The following is a 14,993-nucleotide window of genomic DNA, read 5'->3' on the forward strand; positions in this document are numbered from 1 at the left end:
CCAAAAACACGGAGCAAACTGAATATGAGTCAAGACTTCTTTTTAACTATATTGTCATAGATCTCTTACATATTTATCTGTAACCGAAATGTCTGCTGAAGCAGTGACTTTCCTGTTTAAAGGTGAACCATGAGCACAAACATGCAGACCTAATTAAAACAAACACAAGACGGTTCACATTCAGGCTGGCCAGAGGGTCAACAAAGACAACATAAAAAAGCTAAAAAAATGACCAAGCTCACTGCTGTTAAAACAATATACACACACATGCAGTTTTAAAATGCTTTTATTGACTAACTTACCACTATACAGACAACAATCCTGAATAAGCTTTTAAAATAAAAAAAAAACAATAGTTATAAGGCCTAAAGGTAAAGCACATTTTGGCAATGAGGCACACTACAATGTTTTATTTTCTTATACTATGCACATCTTGTTCGTTTAAGTATCTAGGAACCTATGTTTCAAGTTACAATACTACTCCTGTAGTGTAGATGAAATGGTTGAAATCAAGGTTGTTTGGAATAGAAAACCTGCTAGCTCTACAACCAGCATTCCTCTTAATTGAACCTACATATTATCTGAGCAGTGAAGCTCTCAGCCACATTAGGGTAACTGTGCTTCCATTTTGTGCACCAGAAAATCAAATGTCTGGAAAATACAGTCATATTTTATCCTCTTTAATAAACCCTTCAGCAACATGCGTATCTTTGTGAGCAATGTTGCTGAGCTCCTTTATGAGCTCAATTATGTTCTTCAGTCCTCTCTCCCCAGATAAATTTGAAGTGTTTAGCTTCATACACAGCACAGATAGATGGCAAAATCAATTTGACTTCTTTAATCATTAGGAGGGGGAATACCACATCTTAGTTACACTACTGCATTTTCTGTACATTATTATAAAGCCTTTAAACAGGCCATAAGCACCGCATAAGGATCTAAGTTCCTGTTCTGACATTTCTGTCTTCTCAGGTAACATTGAAATAAACTGGTACAAGACAGTGGTGATTCACATGTGGCACTCAACCATTAAACAATGCCTGTGTTTTACCACTTATTTATATTTCATATTTTATGATTCTGTACAGGCCCTCATTCCCTCAGTCGGTACAGTGTTTTGTCCTGGGATATGTCAGAGGCTGTTTTCTAAGGCTTTCTTTAAACACAAATGTTAGCCTTTGTCCAAAACAAAACAATTTAAAAAAAAAACAATTCAACATAAAAAAACACCAATAAAACATACAATCCAAGACTTGCTTTCCCCCTTCGCTTACAAGTTTTAAAAATAATAAGTGAAACAAAAGAGCATTAGAAATCAAATAACAGCTGCAAAAGGATTTCAAGTTAAAAGCATTGCTTTGAGTTACCATTTGTGTAGCATTAAGGTTTGCTTTTAGTAAATTGCTTTAACAGTATGGCCCAGTTCGAGTGTACAGATAATGTGCAGTCTTTTCTGTATTTGCCACTATTGGCCTGTCACTTGTTTGAGAGTGGATAGTGTATTGCTTACTAAAAAGTAGACCCATTATATGGGCAAACACACTACCATCCCAGCAGAGGAATCAAAAGAACATCAGTATCATACAGCAGGTCAATCTGGACCATAATAGTCAAGACTTCTCTAAGCATTAAAGTCTCTTATATGAGTGAAGAACAGGCCACTAATTTTGCTCTCAGTAGTCCTCTTGGTAGACATTTTGCTCACTTGGAAAAAAAAACAGCCCACTCCAGTACCATGTAGGTTGTGTTTGTGGTTGAGATGAGATACAAGACATTACACCATTACACAGAAGAGAACAGTATGAGTGCACTTCCATTTCAAGTCCTTCTTGTTTACCATCATTTCCGCCGAAACAAGCTAGCCAAAGTGTTCAAACATATCTTTGGAAATTTTTCACTGGATTCATTTAGCTTGACATTGTCAGATGTCTTGCAAGAGCCAGCTGCGGACTGCACAAGAATGGAGTGTGCCTTTGTGAGAAAAACACGGAAAAACAATCAATAGACCCCATCCACTCATGATTTCAGATACGGTTTAGTCAAAGCTATCCGAGTTGTGGGCAAGAGGAGAAGTTTTTTCTTGGATTAGGATAAAATATATATTTATCAGTTAAAAGGAAAGGCAACCCCAAATGGTAAACAAAAAAAAAAGACTGAATGTATTTGTAATCATTGTGTCTTTGCAGCCATTTTGCTTGTACAGCATGGAGTGTCTGCCCCACCAGCAGCATCTGGGTGCAGCTATGCAGTGGAGGGGTCAAGTCCTGGCTCAGGGTATTCTGCTTTCAAAGAGTAAGCTTCCTATTCTGGGCTTGCCTCCTCCGATCTCCACTTAAAAAATAATAAGTCCAGCAAGCCCTCAGAAATTTTGTTTTGGTGACTTCCAAGTCTGTCAAAGATAACGCCTTCCAAGACATTTGTTAAAACACAAACAGCAAACCTAGATATGCATTCCATAAATCCAAAAGGTAAAATAAACAAGCTTTGTCCTCTGATCCAGCATGTTTTTAAATCCAGGTGGACAATACTCTTTTTATTCAATGAATTGATAACCGATTCTGTTAAAAAAAATCCGACCTGAATCTATTTTGTATATTCACATTCAGGTGATAATGAATTTACTTCGTGATATTCTGAAATAATACAGGTAGGTGTTACAAAGTACGTATTCACCAGAGGGTCCTTCACCAGAGGCAAATTTGAGCAGCCTTTTGCTTTTCTTTGTCTGGGATTTTACAAACCTGTCAGAGATGTCATTGTGCCTGCAGGGATTTCAATAAACAGAAGCTTTTCTCCCCTAAGTTGACATGTTTCTTGAGCCACTGTGCAGTTCTACAAACTCCGGTGATGTGTGTGGCATGAACCCCTCTGTATTTTGTACTTAATTCTGCGAACACATTTAGGGTCACAAGCAGTGCAAACCATGAAGAAACTTTAAACTTGCCATCTATATGAAAGTGATAGAATCTAAGGTCTACATGTACATATATTTTACCAATTTCACATTTTTATAACTACCAAAATATATTAAGAAAACTTAGTGCTAATATAAATCCTTCATCTGTATGACAGTATCCCTGTTGGGAAGCTGACCTCAACAGTATTTACTCCAGTAACCTTTGCTGTTTACATACACTGTATTGCTGTTGGTAAGAATAAGGTGTCCTGGCCGAAGTGCTCTCTGCCCTTGCACAGCGTGGATGCCGTGAGGTTCCCCCTAAATTCAATTGGGGGTGCAGTTCACTACTTCTCACCCTGAGCTGTTGCGTAGTGGGGCTGCGTGTAAAATGTTTTGGAATCTGTCAGGATGAAATCATTATGCCAATGTAAATAGTCATTCTTTATAATCTTCCAGTCGTTTTTAGCAACGTAAAAAGTGAAGTAAATACTTTTTTAATTTGTCAGCTTCCTTGCCATCCAAATTGTTACCTCTCAGTCTCCATATTTTTGCCAACCTGAAGCTTGTCCTTAGCCATTGGGTCATATTGGATTGGCGAAGTTTAAGCTGGAAGGTACTACGTTACATTACGTCTAAATCACGCAAGATGAAAGGCAATATTTCTCTAGAATTGCACTCGCTGTTATTGTTATTGCTGTTATAAGACTCACAGGGCCTTTGAGAAATTTTCATTTCTTGTCCAAGGAGAAGGTTAATTTATCTCTGATACAATGATATACAGTAAATCCTGGGTTGCATGCAGTAAGTACATTGCAGGATCTCTGTAGCCCATCCCCAAAATGATTTGGTGCGAACTTCCCTGGGTCTTTGCCAGAATTTTCAGAGCTCTTAACCTCCTCCTCTCCTCTCCAAAACCGTTACAAGTAGCACAACTAGAATGGAAGTATTTCCTTTCATTTTGTTTTTGGAATGCATTGTTTATCATAAAGAGCACACCCAAGGTGAAGGCACACCAGTGCTCGCAAGCATCACCAGTGGTTTCCTGCAGGATGGAGAAACTGGTTTTCTGCTTTCCAGGACAGGTTCATGTCTTCAGGTGCTGCTGTCTGTAGTTGTTTCTTTTAAGTTTGCTCTCAAACACAAATCTAACACACCTCAAACATGAATAACAATAATAATAATATTAATATTAACAATAATAAGAATAATAAATGCATAGCTATAAACGTCCTCTTTTAAAGTTGCAGACGTAAATGCGTATGGACGGAAGATATCAATGCCTAGAAGTTAATAAAAGCCATTTCAAAGTGTTTCTATTAAAATTTTCTAGATAGAATATGAATATCAATAGGTTAACCTCATGAAAAATCCTTAAAATATAACTCTGTTCAATAGCTTTAAACTCTTTTTTTCTTTAGGAGTAAAGGCAAATAGCACGTTAAGTCTTCAGTAGTCTTCACTTTTTCACTTTAATTTTCGTCACAATTTTTTTTTTCTTTTCTTGAACAGGAGTCTCTTCTTCAAAAACCAAAAAAGAAAAAAAAAGAAAAAACCAGACGAAAAAAGGACATTCTCCGCGGAGTTCGCTCTTCATAAATACGAAAGTGTTCCTTCAGTGTTTTGGGAGGCGGGTCTTCAGTACGTCTGGTACACATCGTGGATGGGGACCTGGAAGGTGGCCGTGGGGAAAGCCTGAGGTACGTAGCTGGCGTAGCCTCCGTAGGCGGCGGCGGCGGCGGCGGCTGCGGCGTTCTTCTGCAGGGCCGCCAGCGTGGCGGTGGATGCGGGCGCCGCGATGGGTACGTAGCTCGCTCCGTACAGAGTGGTGGCGGGGATCCTCTGGATGTTGTGAGCCATCGTGTACACCGGGGTGATGGGGCGGCCCTGTGAGGGGGGAGGGAGTAAACACGTGGAGGACTTCATTGTGGTATCCTCTGTGCACAGGTATTTACATGTGAATTCTAACCCTCACCCTTCCTCTGACCCCTAACCCTAACCTTAAACTACACTTCAGAAAGTTTACTAGAGAGCCAGCAGCCATTTCACCCTGAAGCTCACAACTGGCAGCCCATTGAAGCTCAGCGGGTGTGAGCCTGGTCTGTACCTGAATGGAAGACCTCCTGGGAAAAACTAAGGAGGTCTGGAAGAGGTGTTAGTGGGACCAGCAGGGGGTGCTCACCCTGCGGTCCATGTGGGTCCTAATGCCCCAGTATAGGGATGGGGACACTATACTGACTTGGTAGCGAGGTGCTGGATCCAAGTTTTACATTTGAATCTGAAACCCGAGTGTCTGCCTGTGTTGTTACCCACCTCCCACTGATTGCGTTAGGCTGCCTGGGAAATGGACACCTATTTGCTTTCATGCTCCACAAAGAGCACAAATGCCAATTGCAGGGGTCAGCAGCTGCACAGTGATCATTTCTATCAATCCATTCCACATGTCAAAACGGTCGGGAAGAGTCCGTACCTGAAATGGCGGGGGCGTGGAGACAGCCGGCATGACAGCGGCGGTGGGGGCCGCCGAGGGGTCATGCTGGACTGCTATGGGGTTCATCAGGTGCTCCACTGCATGGATCTTCCCGTCCTCCATCAGCTTGGTGGCTGGGCCTGCAGAGAACACTGGGTACTGGGCGCCTAGTGTGGGCAGAGCCACTGGAAACACACAGACACCACATTAGGTTGACAAGAAAGAGCAGGTCCACAGTGTGGCAGGCAGTATGTATACTCAACGACAAAACTTTGCAAATGGTGACCAGTACAAGAACTGTCTGCAGCTAAAGAACAAGTAAAGGTTTATTCCATGCTGACAAGAGAAGAAAAACACAGTTTCAGCTGTGGAGCCTTCTTTGTGTGTACGCTAGCTATAGTTTCTTGTTTGACACCCGAAGAAGGCTCCACAGCCGAAACGTTGTGTTTCTTTTCCTCTCTTTTCAGCATGGAATGGAGCTTGTTCCTTTGCAGCCTATGCACGCTGACGCAGTACCCTACTGGAACTGTCTGCAGCTAGTTTTGAGGATCCCCATATTGTGAGGAATACACAATCCTTCACATCTGAGCTATAAATCTTACTTTAGCAGTGCAGTCTAATTGAGATGAAAAATGAATTAGGACTTAAATTAAAATATGTACAAGGAAGTGAGATCTAGATGACATATGGGATGTATTTTTAAGAAGTCTCAGTGTTGACAAAACATGCAAATAAAAAGGACCTAATGGAAAATTCAAGTTATCACCCAAACATGGCCATATTAGTATGAGTCAGCTTTGAGAACAACTGCTATGAGCTTAATACATTTAGCAGTGTCCAAATAAGCCTTGAGTTAATCCATTACTCAGCAAAAAAACACCACTGAGCAAACAGCAAGTCCTCCTACAGATACTAAAATTAATTCCCTTTAAAGGTCAATTGATTCTGGTGTTGACCAAAAGACGGAAGCACATGTTTTGTATGGGGATACTGATAACAACAGTCCAAGCTTGTACTAGGAGTGATTCCAAATGGAAATCCCATGATCACATACAATTGGGTTAAGTGAGACAGAATGGAAAGCTAGTGCCACCTAGACCCATTCCATTTACGAGGGAAGCATTCTAAAGTGTCTCAGAAACACTGAAAGACAATCAGCCCACCTAGGATCCCCAGATCAATAAAGAACAATATTAGCCAGAGAGAGATAGCCCAGAGGACAGATCAAATATAGGACAAAGTCAAAACAGACACATAACGGGAGAAAAAGAGAGGTTATGGATGTCTGAGTAAGGGCTAATGGATTCCTTAATGGATAAGGGATATTGTAGATAATGGATCACAACTAACTTGTGCCAGGTTTAATGCCCACTGGGTTGACTGCAGTCAGTTCCAGGCTGGGAACAAGCTCGTAGGGTTTCTCCTGCTGTTGCTTGGCCTTCCCTTCATGGTATCTGCTGTAGATGCCACGGCCTGCAGAGTATCCCCCCAGGTATGAGCCCCTGGGACCTGGGGCCCTATTCCCAGCTGCCCCGCGCCCTCTGCCCCTTACAGTACCTGCTTGAGATACAAACGAGACAGGGACGTGTTCAGAATCATAGCACTCGCTTCCTAATCGGGGCGGTCATCGTGTGTGCAGTAGTGATACTGAACTTTCAGTTCCCTGATTGAAAGGAAATGCCTCAGTTTCAGGGGTAGCTTACATCATCTGCGCCTTCCCCTAATGCCCTGTCTCACTTGCCCCCCGTCCTGTTGTGTGAACTCTGTGCAATTTGTCAATCTCAGCTCAGCAGGAGCGTTTCTGATTATCGTGTCCGTGGGACATCATAGTTCAGACGTTTGGTAGAACCTGCCGCACGAACGTGTTGCATTTAATGCAATCACATCTTTAGGGTAGGAGTCAATAAGCAACATTTTTATTTAAAGAAAAAAACTTGAGACTTTGTCTCTTTAGATTATACTGCATGTAATGCTTTATACTTAGGGCTGAATAATTTGTCTTACACACTAAAAGGGAGGAAACAAATACATATCATGACTCTGGAGCCCTCTAATTGAGCTCTGTGCCCTGATGGCCTGTACTGTGCTGATACATTTTATGAACCCACTGTTCAGCAGAGAGTTATCTTTTGGGTTTATGCTGGTTTACTCCACAGGAGTATTAATTTAAACAGAACCACAGAGAGTGCACACAATAGGTTGCAGAGCAGGCAAGTGGAGACACAGAAGCAAAACACAGATATACAACTGCACTTGGATACTTAGCTACACACCTATGGTTATAACACTCTGTGTCTGACATTACTGCTGGCATCATTTATTTTAGACAACTTCTGCTGAGACCTACCATGCATTTTACTTTCTTATTTTTAAATGGGGAAAGAACCTCTACTTGTTCCTCTGCAGCTTGCACACTGACGCACCTCCCCGCTTAAACTTCATTTGTTTATGCATCTATTTTTGCCATTATGAATGGGGAAATTTGCTCTAGGTTAAGGTAAATTAGCAGCAACTGTGTGCCTATAAGGACTTTAGAATAACGCACAGCAATTCAGATTGTGCTGTGGTCTGAAGGAAAACAATAATGATCTAGAAGGGGCAATTGCCGGTTATCTCTAAAAGAGACACTGAGAAATTCTAGATGTCAAGTGGTAGATTTTGTCTTAGGAGCTTCAAACTAAAAATGTTTAAAAGGTTAAAAAACTTTGGTTGTCATTATACTGTATATATGCTCTGTTTTCTGCAAAATGTTGAAAGTATGGTTAACATTGTAAAGTTAATAGTGAGTAGGTGACTTTTTCTTTCACAAATATGGTTACTAAAAGAAAACAGATTTTAGATTACCTTTGATCTTTTGTTTACATGTCCCATAGTACTAAGATGCTGTTACCGCCTAGGAAACAACAGCAGAAGGAAAACCGAAGAGGAGCTGAAGATGTTCAGCTGAATCATGGCCAGATTACATACAGAGGCACTGAATGTCAAATTGGTGATGTTACTACTATCAGGTGTATATCTTTTAATTAATGTGATAATGCCTGAACCACAATTTAAAAAGGAATAATTTGCACAAACAGTAAACCGATTTTCCTATTGATTAAGTCAAAATGAGATATTTTGAAGGGAAAAGAGTTAAAAACATGAGTTTCGTTGCTCGAAAGGTTTTCCCAGGCTTCAAGGAATCAACATGCTGATTACAAATCAGAAACCACTTTTAAAAGAAGGCATCACAAAAAATAGACTTTCCCTCAAAAACATGATTGGGATTTCTAACTTGGAAAAGCAATCAACTTCACCTTGGACTGTAACATAGCTGTTATATTATTCTAGTACAAGGAGTGGTTGTTTCAGGGTATCCCACAAAAACAAGCAACACCAAACATAGAATCAAAACAGAAGAAATCTAACCTTTAACAAAGTAATCTCTGTTGGGTCCTATCAGCGCGTTGTAAGGGTATCCGTAGTAGGCTAGTGTGTAAGGGTCGCACTGGTAAACGTAGTTGGCTTGTGGGGTTTCTTGCGTTGGCGTTACACCCTTTGCTGCTTTTTGGTATCGTGTGTATTGCTCCTTGTCCACCGGCTTGGCCAGAGTGACTTCAATGCAGGACCCCTCCACTTCCGATCCATTGAGTTTGTCCATGGCGTTGACGGCGTCGTCCCGGCCGGTGAAGTGCACAAAGGCATAGTCACGGATTTTCTTCACCCGCTCGACGCAGCCCGGGTTGAACTGGCTGAAGATCTTCCGGATGGTTTCCTCCGAGGTCTCGATCATGAGGTTCCGGACGTACAGGATCTTGACCGTCTCCATGACGTCCTCGTCCACATCGATCTCCGGCTCGGCCCAGTCCACGGCGATCTGGTGGCCCCACAGCTGGATGCGGCCCGGCATGAGTTTCCTCCGGGCCATGGCGGCGGCCCGGTGGCTCTCGTACTCCACGAAGGCGAACCCCCGGTTCTTCATTTTGTCCGCCGCGCTCGCGTACACGATCACATCCAGGACGCCTTCCGTCACCTTGGAGATCTCCTCCAGGATCTCCTCGCGCTTCTTCGTCTTGGGGATGCCCCCGATGAACAGCCGGCAGTTGTCCACGCTGCTGCACACTCCCAGCAGCCTCCCGGGACGGATCTCGTAGTTGTTGAGCTCCCGGACGGCCCGCTTGGCCTCGTGCTTCTGCGTGTACATGACGAAGGCGTAGCCCCGGTTCTTGCCATCAAAGTCCATCATCAGCCGCATTTCGTAGATGCGCCCCACGGACTCGAACACGGGCACCAGCTCGTCCTCGTAGACGTCCCGGGGGATCTTGCCCACGAAGATCTCGCAGCCCCGCGGGGGGGAGGGTCCCTCCCAGCCCGGGGGGGGGCCGTATTTGCGCTGTCCGTTCTCTTGCACCATGCCGTACCCCGTGCGTTCCATCAGGGCCAGGAGGGCGCTCTCGTTGGGGGCTCCCGCCACCCCTTCCGGCACCTTGCACGCGGACTTGTTGGAGGAACTGTTACTCATAGCGGCAGCGGAGTCCTCAGCAGTCATTATGCCAAAACCATTCAATTTGTTCTGAGGCCTGCAGAAAGAACAGGGAGGGAAAACGGAAGGAGGTCACGTGGTGTTGTCCAGCAGCCTTTCTAATAGAAAGTGCACAAAAGGCTCATCCATAACCTGCGGCACGAAGTCATGGCGTACTTGTGGGATGATACACATCACCTAGCTAATTCAAGCTAAATCTGGGATCAGACAGAGCCGGTCACCACTTCGCAGGCTGGCCTCTACACATGAGTGCTGACATTCCAGGGAGGGGGATTTCATATACAGAATATCGTTGGTTGGGTAACACTTTCTAATGAGGTGCCCTAAACCTTTACAAATGAATATAATTGAAAGGCACACACAGTAATTAATTCACGACAGGCTACAAATAGTTTGAAATACCACGCTTAAAGATCAAAGTGGGGAAAGGAAGAGCGCTACATACAAAAATGTCAAGTAACTGAAAGTTAATTTACCAAATATTATTATCTTGCATACTATAGCTTACTGATAGGACATTATGCAAGCTTGGTCTTAGTCTGATGTCTTACATAAATACAATGTTTAAAGCATGACTAAAAATCTATCAGAAAACAGGTGTTCAGCATTGTGGACAATTAAGGAGTAACAGATTGAATGGGTTCTTGGTGTGTGAGGTAGGCAGCTGTTTCAGTTGTTGGAACAGTTTGGAAATCCAGGAGCCTTTATACAGAATTCATTATGTGTTTATTAGTGCTTATTTTAAAGTATAACTGAATGACTATCATCCAAAGGTTTAAACTTAAAGCTGTGTGCGTTTTGCATTTTTCTGTAGCTGGCCCAGCCTGCTCTAGTGAAGCACTCTGTTCAAAGAAAGCTGTGCTTTATGCCTTTGTGCAAGCACACATATCCTGCAGGTTCTGAAGGGCTACCTCACAGGTAGCATTAACAGCAACCTGATAGAAAAGAAATCGAGTTGCACCTGCAAGATGTCATAGTGTGACCTTCAAAGTAGGTTTCAAAGGCAAACAAACTTCACTGAGCAGACAGATTCCATTTTTTCAATTAATGATATAATGTAGTGGCCATATCGCTAGAACTCAACACAAAAACATGCATGCCGAAGAATGTTCCTTCTGTTATACAAACACTTGACAGGCATCTACAGTACTTACTATATCAATGTTTAATGTATTTCTCCTACGTTTTAGGTAACTGCCCGGAGTTGATAAAACAAGTCTTCAAAAGAGCTCAGTTCCAAATCCATTACATTGCAAGAATCAGTTTTTATGAGGTGAGAAGGTCTCTCTGGGTGGAACAGAATTATATGCCAATTCTTTTATATTGAGGTTTCTGTATAAATGTTTTTCAGATGTTGGCCTTCTAGGATATACTACTGGTAGAAGAAATTTCCCTTATCTGAAATGTCCCCTGAGCTTTTCTTATCTCAAATCACTTTATAGACTTATTGTGTGGAACCATGTGGTATGATTATTGACCTTTCCATTTTATGTACAGTATGTAGGGTAATAAAACCCTTTAAAAATACCTCTGTTTTGGTTTATTCCTATAATCCAGACCACACATCTAAAAACCTATCACTCACGAAAAGGTCTAAAGCTGACAAATATCAGCAAACATGTGACAGTCACCACAGTATGTTTTGTACAGTCAGCTGCGTAATTGCAAACCAAGCACTTACATTTAATAACTTTTACCACTAAGGTTTACGATGGAGCATTTTCACACTACAAGGATGAATCTGTAAAAGATTTACTGTCTCTTTCAGGAAATTATTTGTGATCTTAGGCAACACTTTATCTTAAATAGCTGATTCAGGACAATTCAGATGTCATTATTGCCTCACCCATTTCTGCTTAAAAAACTGTTGTTACAACAGTTACAAACAAGAAGAGACTATGTGGCTCAACTGGGTGTGCCTATCTGATCCGAGGATCTCATTCACACATTCCTTGAAAACAAATCGTGTGTCTGCTTCAATAATGTGACAGGGTAACTTGTTTCAGACCCCCACAACACTTTATGTCAAACCTGCCTCTAGTACTAAGTTTTAAATGCAGGTCCTTATATTTTGTTCTCGTGTCCCCTGGATTGTGTTTTGCTGTTGGTTCCTTATGTTGAATACCTATTATCAGTTCAGTTCTCCTCAAAATCTTATCTACTGAGGTCAAATAAGATCCAGTTCCTTCATCCTTCAGTGAAGGACATTCCTTTCAGTTTGTTATCCACCTGGAATCATATTGCCATACCGACAATTCTCTAGTTTAATTTTAATTATTGTTTCTGTTTCTTTACATAACTTCCATGTGTCTGTAGAAGAAAACATACTTGTACATATAATTAGTTTGGTTTTGTCAGCCTTTTTAAGAATGGGAGCTACATCTGTGCAATTTTCCAGTCAATGGGCACCACCCCTGTCTTGAGTGACAGTTGGAAGGGATTTATTAATTGCCAATGTATTCTGTATCATTAACAGAATGCACATCAGGTCATAGAGATTTGTTGATCTTAAGTGTTGCCACTACCTGTAACACATTAGCCTCTTCTATTAGAATATTATATAATATGCAGTTCCTCAGCTTGAGACATGTTCTCCATTTTTTCTTTTGAAAAAACCTGACTCTCATTTAATATACTGTAACAGTCATTTCCCTTTCCTTAAAATGTTTCCTATTAATTCCCAGATACTTTACTATATCCTCTTCTGTTCTTTCATTGTTATTTTGAAGAAAGGCCTTTAATATTTATTTTAACTTTCATTTATTTTAACTTTTATAATTTGATTATGACTTATACATGAATGATTGCGCTCAGTGCTTCGGATAGGATATGTTAAACTCTGTTTTCTACTTGTTACGCATCCTGTAATCTTCGTCTCATTCCTTTCTAACTAGATTTCATAGCCTGATTTGCACAAGAATGTCCTGCTGATTAAACAAAACACCCCCAACACTTTTTTTTTCAATGCAAAAGATTAATACTTTCAAACAGAAATGCGTTGCATTTAGAATTCCATCTCCCAGAAAAGAAACAAATTAGGGTGGTAAGGTTCTGATGTGATGAGTGATGACATCAGCACTGTATCTGCGAATCTCACACAATTGACAAAAGTAGCAGATGACTGATTCATTTTCTTGATGGCCTTGCCATGCCACAATTCAATACTTAATACCAGAGGAGAAAAGGTACAGACTGGCACAAATACAAATAGTAAAGCACACAAAAGTTGGGAGTTTTGGAGATTTTACAAAATGCATTATTGTCATGGAGTTATTGTCAGGAGGGGCACTGTGGTACTGTTTCATCTGCAATGAAACTGAAATGGCAGAGTGTCATAGTCTGAAGAGGAAAATTACTCCATCAGATGTCCAGGAAATCTCAAATTGTGCCTTGAGGAGGCTTCTTGTAAGATTAATATGGAAAAAACCTTTGTAAAAGAAGTAATTTGTTCTTCTGCAAAGCTAAGTAAAAGATCGGCCCTGTGCAGTTCTGATAAATGCAATCAGGACTGCATGTCACTGTTAACCTTCAGGACGGCTGTGGAGATGATGTCGTCACCTGTGTTGGTACAGTCCCCTGGCTGTGATTAGCACCTTGGTAACAGCACCACGGCAACAATACCCTGTGTGACCTGAAGCGGGACAGATATCTCACTCCTACACACATCAGATGAAAGCCGTTTGCATAACCGTATCAGCTGGAACTTGCACCGTCTGCAGCTCCTGAAAGGGATGAGGCAAGAGCCAAGAGATAAAAAAAAGGGGTTGTGTGGATGAGGGATGGGAGCTGGTAAAAACAGCATGTGACTCATCCCCTCTTGAAACCTGGGCTCAGAGTGTGTGTGGCTTTTTTCCAGCACTGAGTCATTGTAGCATCTTCCATCCATCCGTCCATTTTCTAACTGCTTCTTCCAACTCCCAACGGGGGAACCAGAGCTATCCCAGCAGGCCATGCGGCCAAGGTGAGGCACACCCTAGATGGAAGGGCATGCACACACTCACACCTACAGTAGGGCTAGTTTCTCCCAGAAGCCAACTGACCTACCAGTGTGTTATTTGGACTGCGGGAGTAAACTGGGAGCACCCGGGGGAAACACATGCGAACACAGGGAGAACATACAAAACTCCACACAGATAGCACCCCAGGGCCCCAGCGCCACTGCAGCACCTTTTGAATCCAAAGCAGTGGCAAAGCACTCAAAGGGACGACATGTTCTCATGAGGAATAACAATACCCCGCAAGCAAATGCCTTCAGGGACGTTTATTGAGGAGTTAGGCTGAGGGTCAACCGCCTGGCTGGAGAATAAAGAAGTTATAAGACCCAAATGCAGAGTGGGGGGTCAACCAAGGTGTAGCTGCAACAGTGGAGAGGAGGTGGATGGGGGAAGCAGAGAGACAGACGCACGAAAAAAGAGAGGGGTAGTATAATCCCTGAGGTAATGCGAGCTGTTCAGGAAGTGATGTCACGGATGAATACGAGTTATGAGCAATGATAGCGCACCAGCTGCACTTCCCCGGCTACGATACAGCCACTGCGCACAAGGGAAGCACAACTTTGTCGCCATCATCCCACTCAAACTTTCACTAAAAACTCCATGAACTAACAGTCTTGCAACAAAGCAAACAATGTACTGTATTGGAACATAAATGAGGGAATAATATGCCAGCAGCCATATCACCCTGCAACTCACAACTGGCAATCCACTGAAGCTCTGCAGGTGTGAGCCTGGTCAGTACCTGGATGGGAGACCTCCTGGGAAAAACTAAGGTTGCTGCTGGAAGAGGTGTTAGTGGGGCCAGCAGGGGGCGCTCACCCTGCGGTCCATGTGGGTCCTAATGCCCCAGTATAGTGATGGGGACACTATACTGTAAACAGGCGCCGTCCTTCGGATGAGACGTAAAACCGAGGTCCTGACTCTCTGTGGTCATTAAAAATCCCAGGGTGTTTCTCGAAAAGAGTAGGGGTGTAACCCTGGCGTCCTGGCCAAATTTCCCATTGGCCCTAACCAATCATGGCCTCCTAACAATCCCCCTCTATGAATTGGCTACATTACTCTGCTCTCCTCCCCACTGATAGCTGGTGTGTGGTGAGGGTACTGGTGCAC

The 14,993-nt window shown here is 42.6% G+C and overlaps 1 protein-coding gene across 9 annotated transcripts in view; it reads right to left on the minus strand.

Moving 5' to 3' along the window:
* Positions 1–270: 270 nt before the first annotated feature.
* rbm47 (RNA binding motif protein 47) overlaps positions 271–14,993 on the minus strand; it is an 82,776-nt gene continuing 68,053 nt past the window's right edge. For 7 of the 9 annotated variants that reach the window (XM_015345755.2, XM_015345754.2, XM_015345752.2 and 4 more), the window contains 4 exons: positions 8,775–9,925; positions 6,717–6,926; positions 5,367–5,551; positions 271–4,783 (listed from right to left, as the gene is read on the minus strand). In XM_015345755.2, coding sequence (XP_015201241.2) covers positions 4,535–4,783; positions 5,367–5,551; positions 6,717–6,926; positions 8,775–9,925 — 1,795 coding nt within the window. In that variant the 3' untranslated portion in view covers positions 271–4,534. The remainder of the gene's footprint in view (positions 4,784–5,366; positions 5,552–6,716; positions 6,927–8,774; positions 9,926–14,993) is intronic. The other 2 variants (XM_015345759.2, XM_015345761.2) reach the window with 2 other exon arrangements.

The sequence above is a fragment of the Lepisosteus oculatus genome, chromosome 1 (assembly GCF_040954835.1).
Source record: "Lepisosteus oculatus isolate fLepOcu1 chromosome 1, fLepOcu1.hap2, whole genome shotgun sequence".
Classification (NCBI taxonomy): domain Eukaryota; kingdom Metazoa; phylum Chordata; class Actinopteri; order Semionotiformes; family Lepisosteidae; genus Lepisosteus; species Lepisosteus oculatus.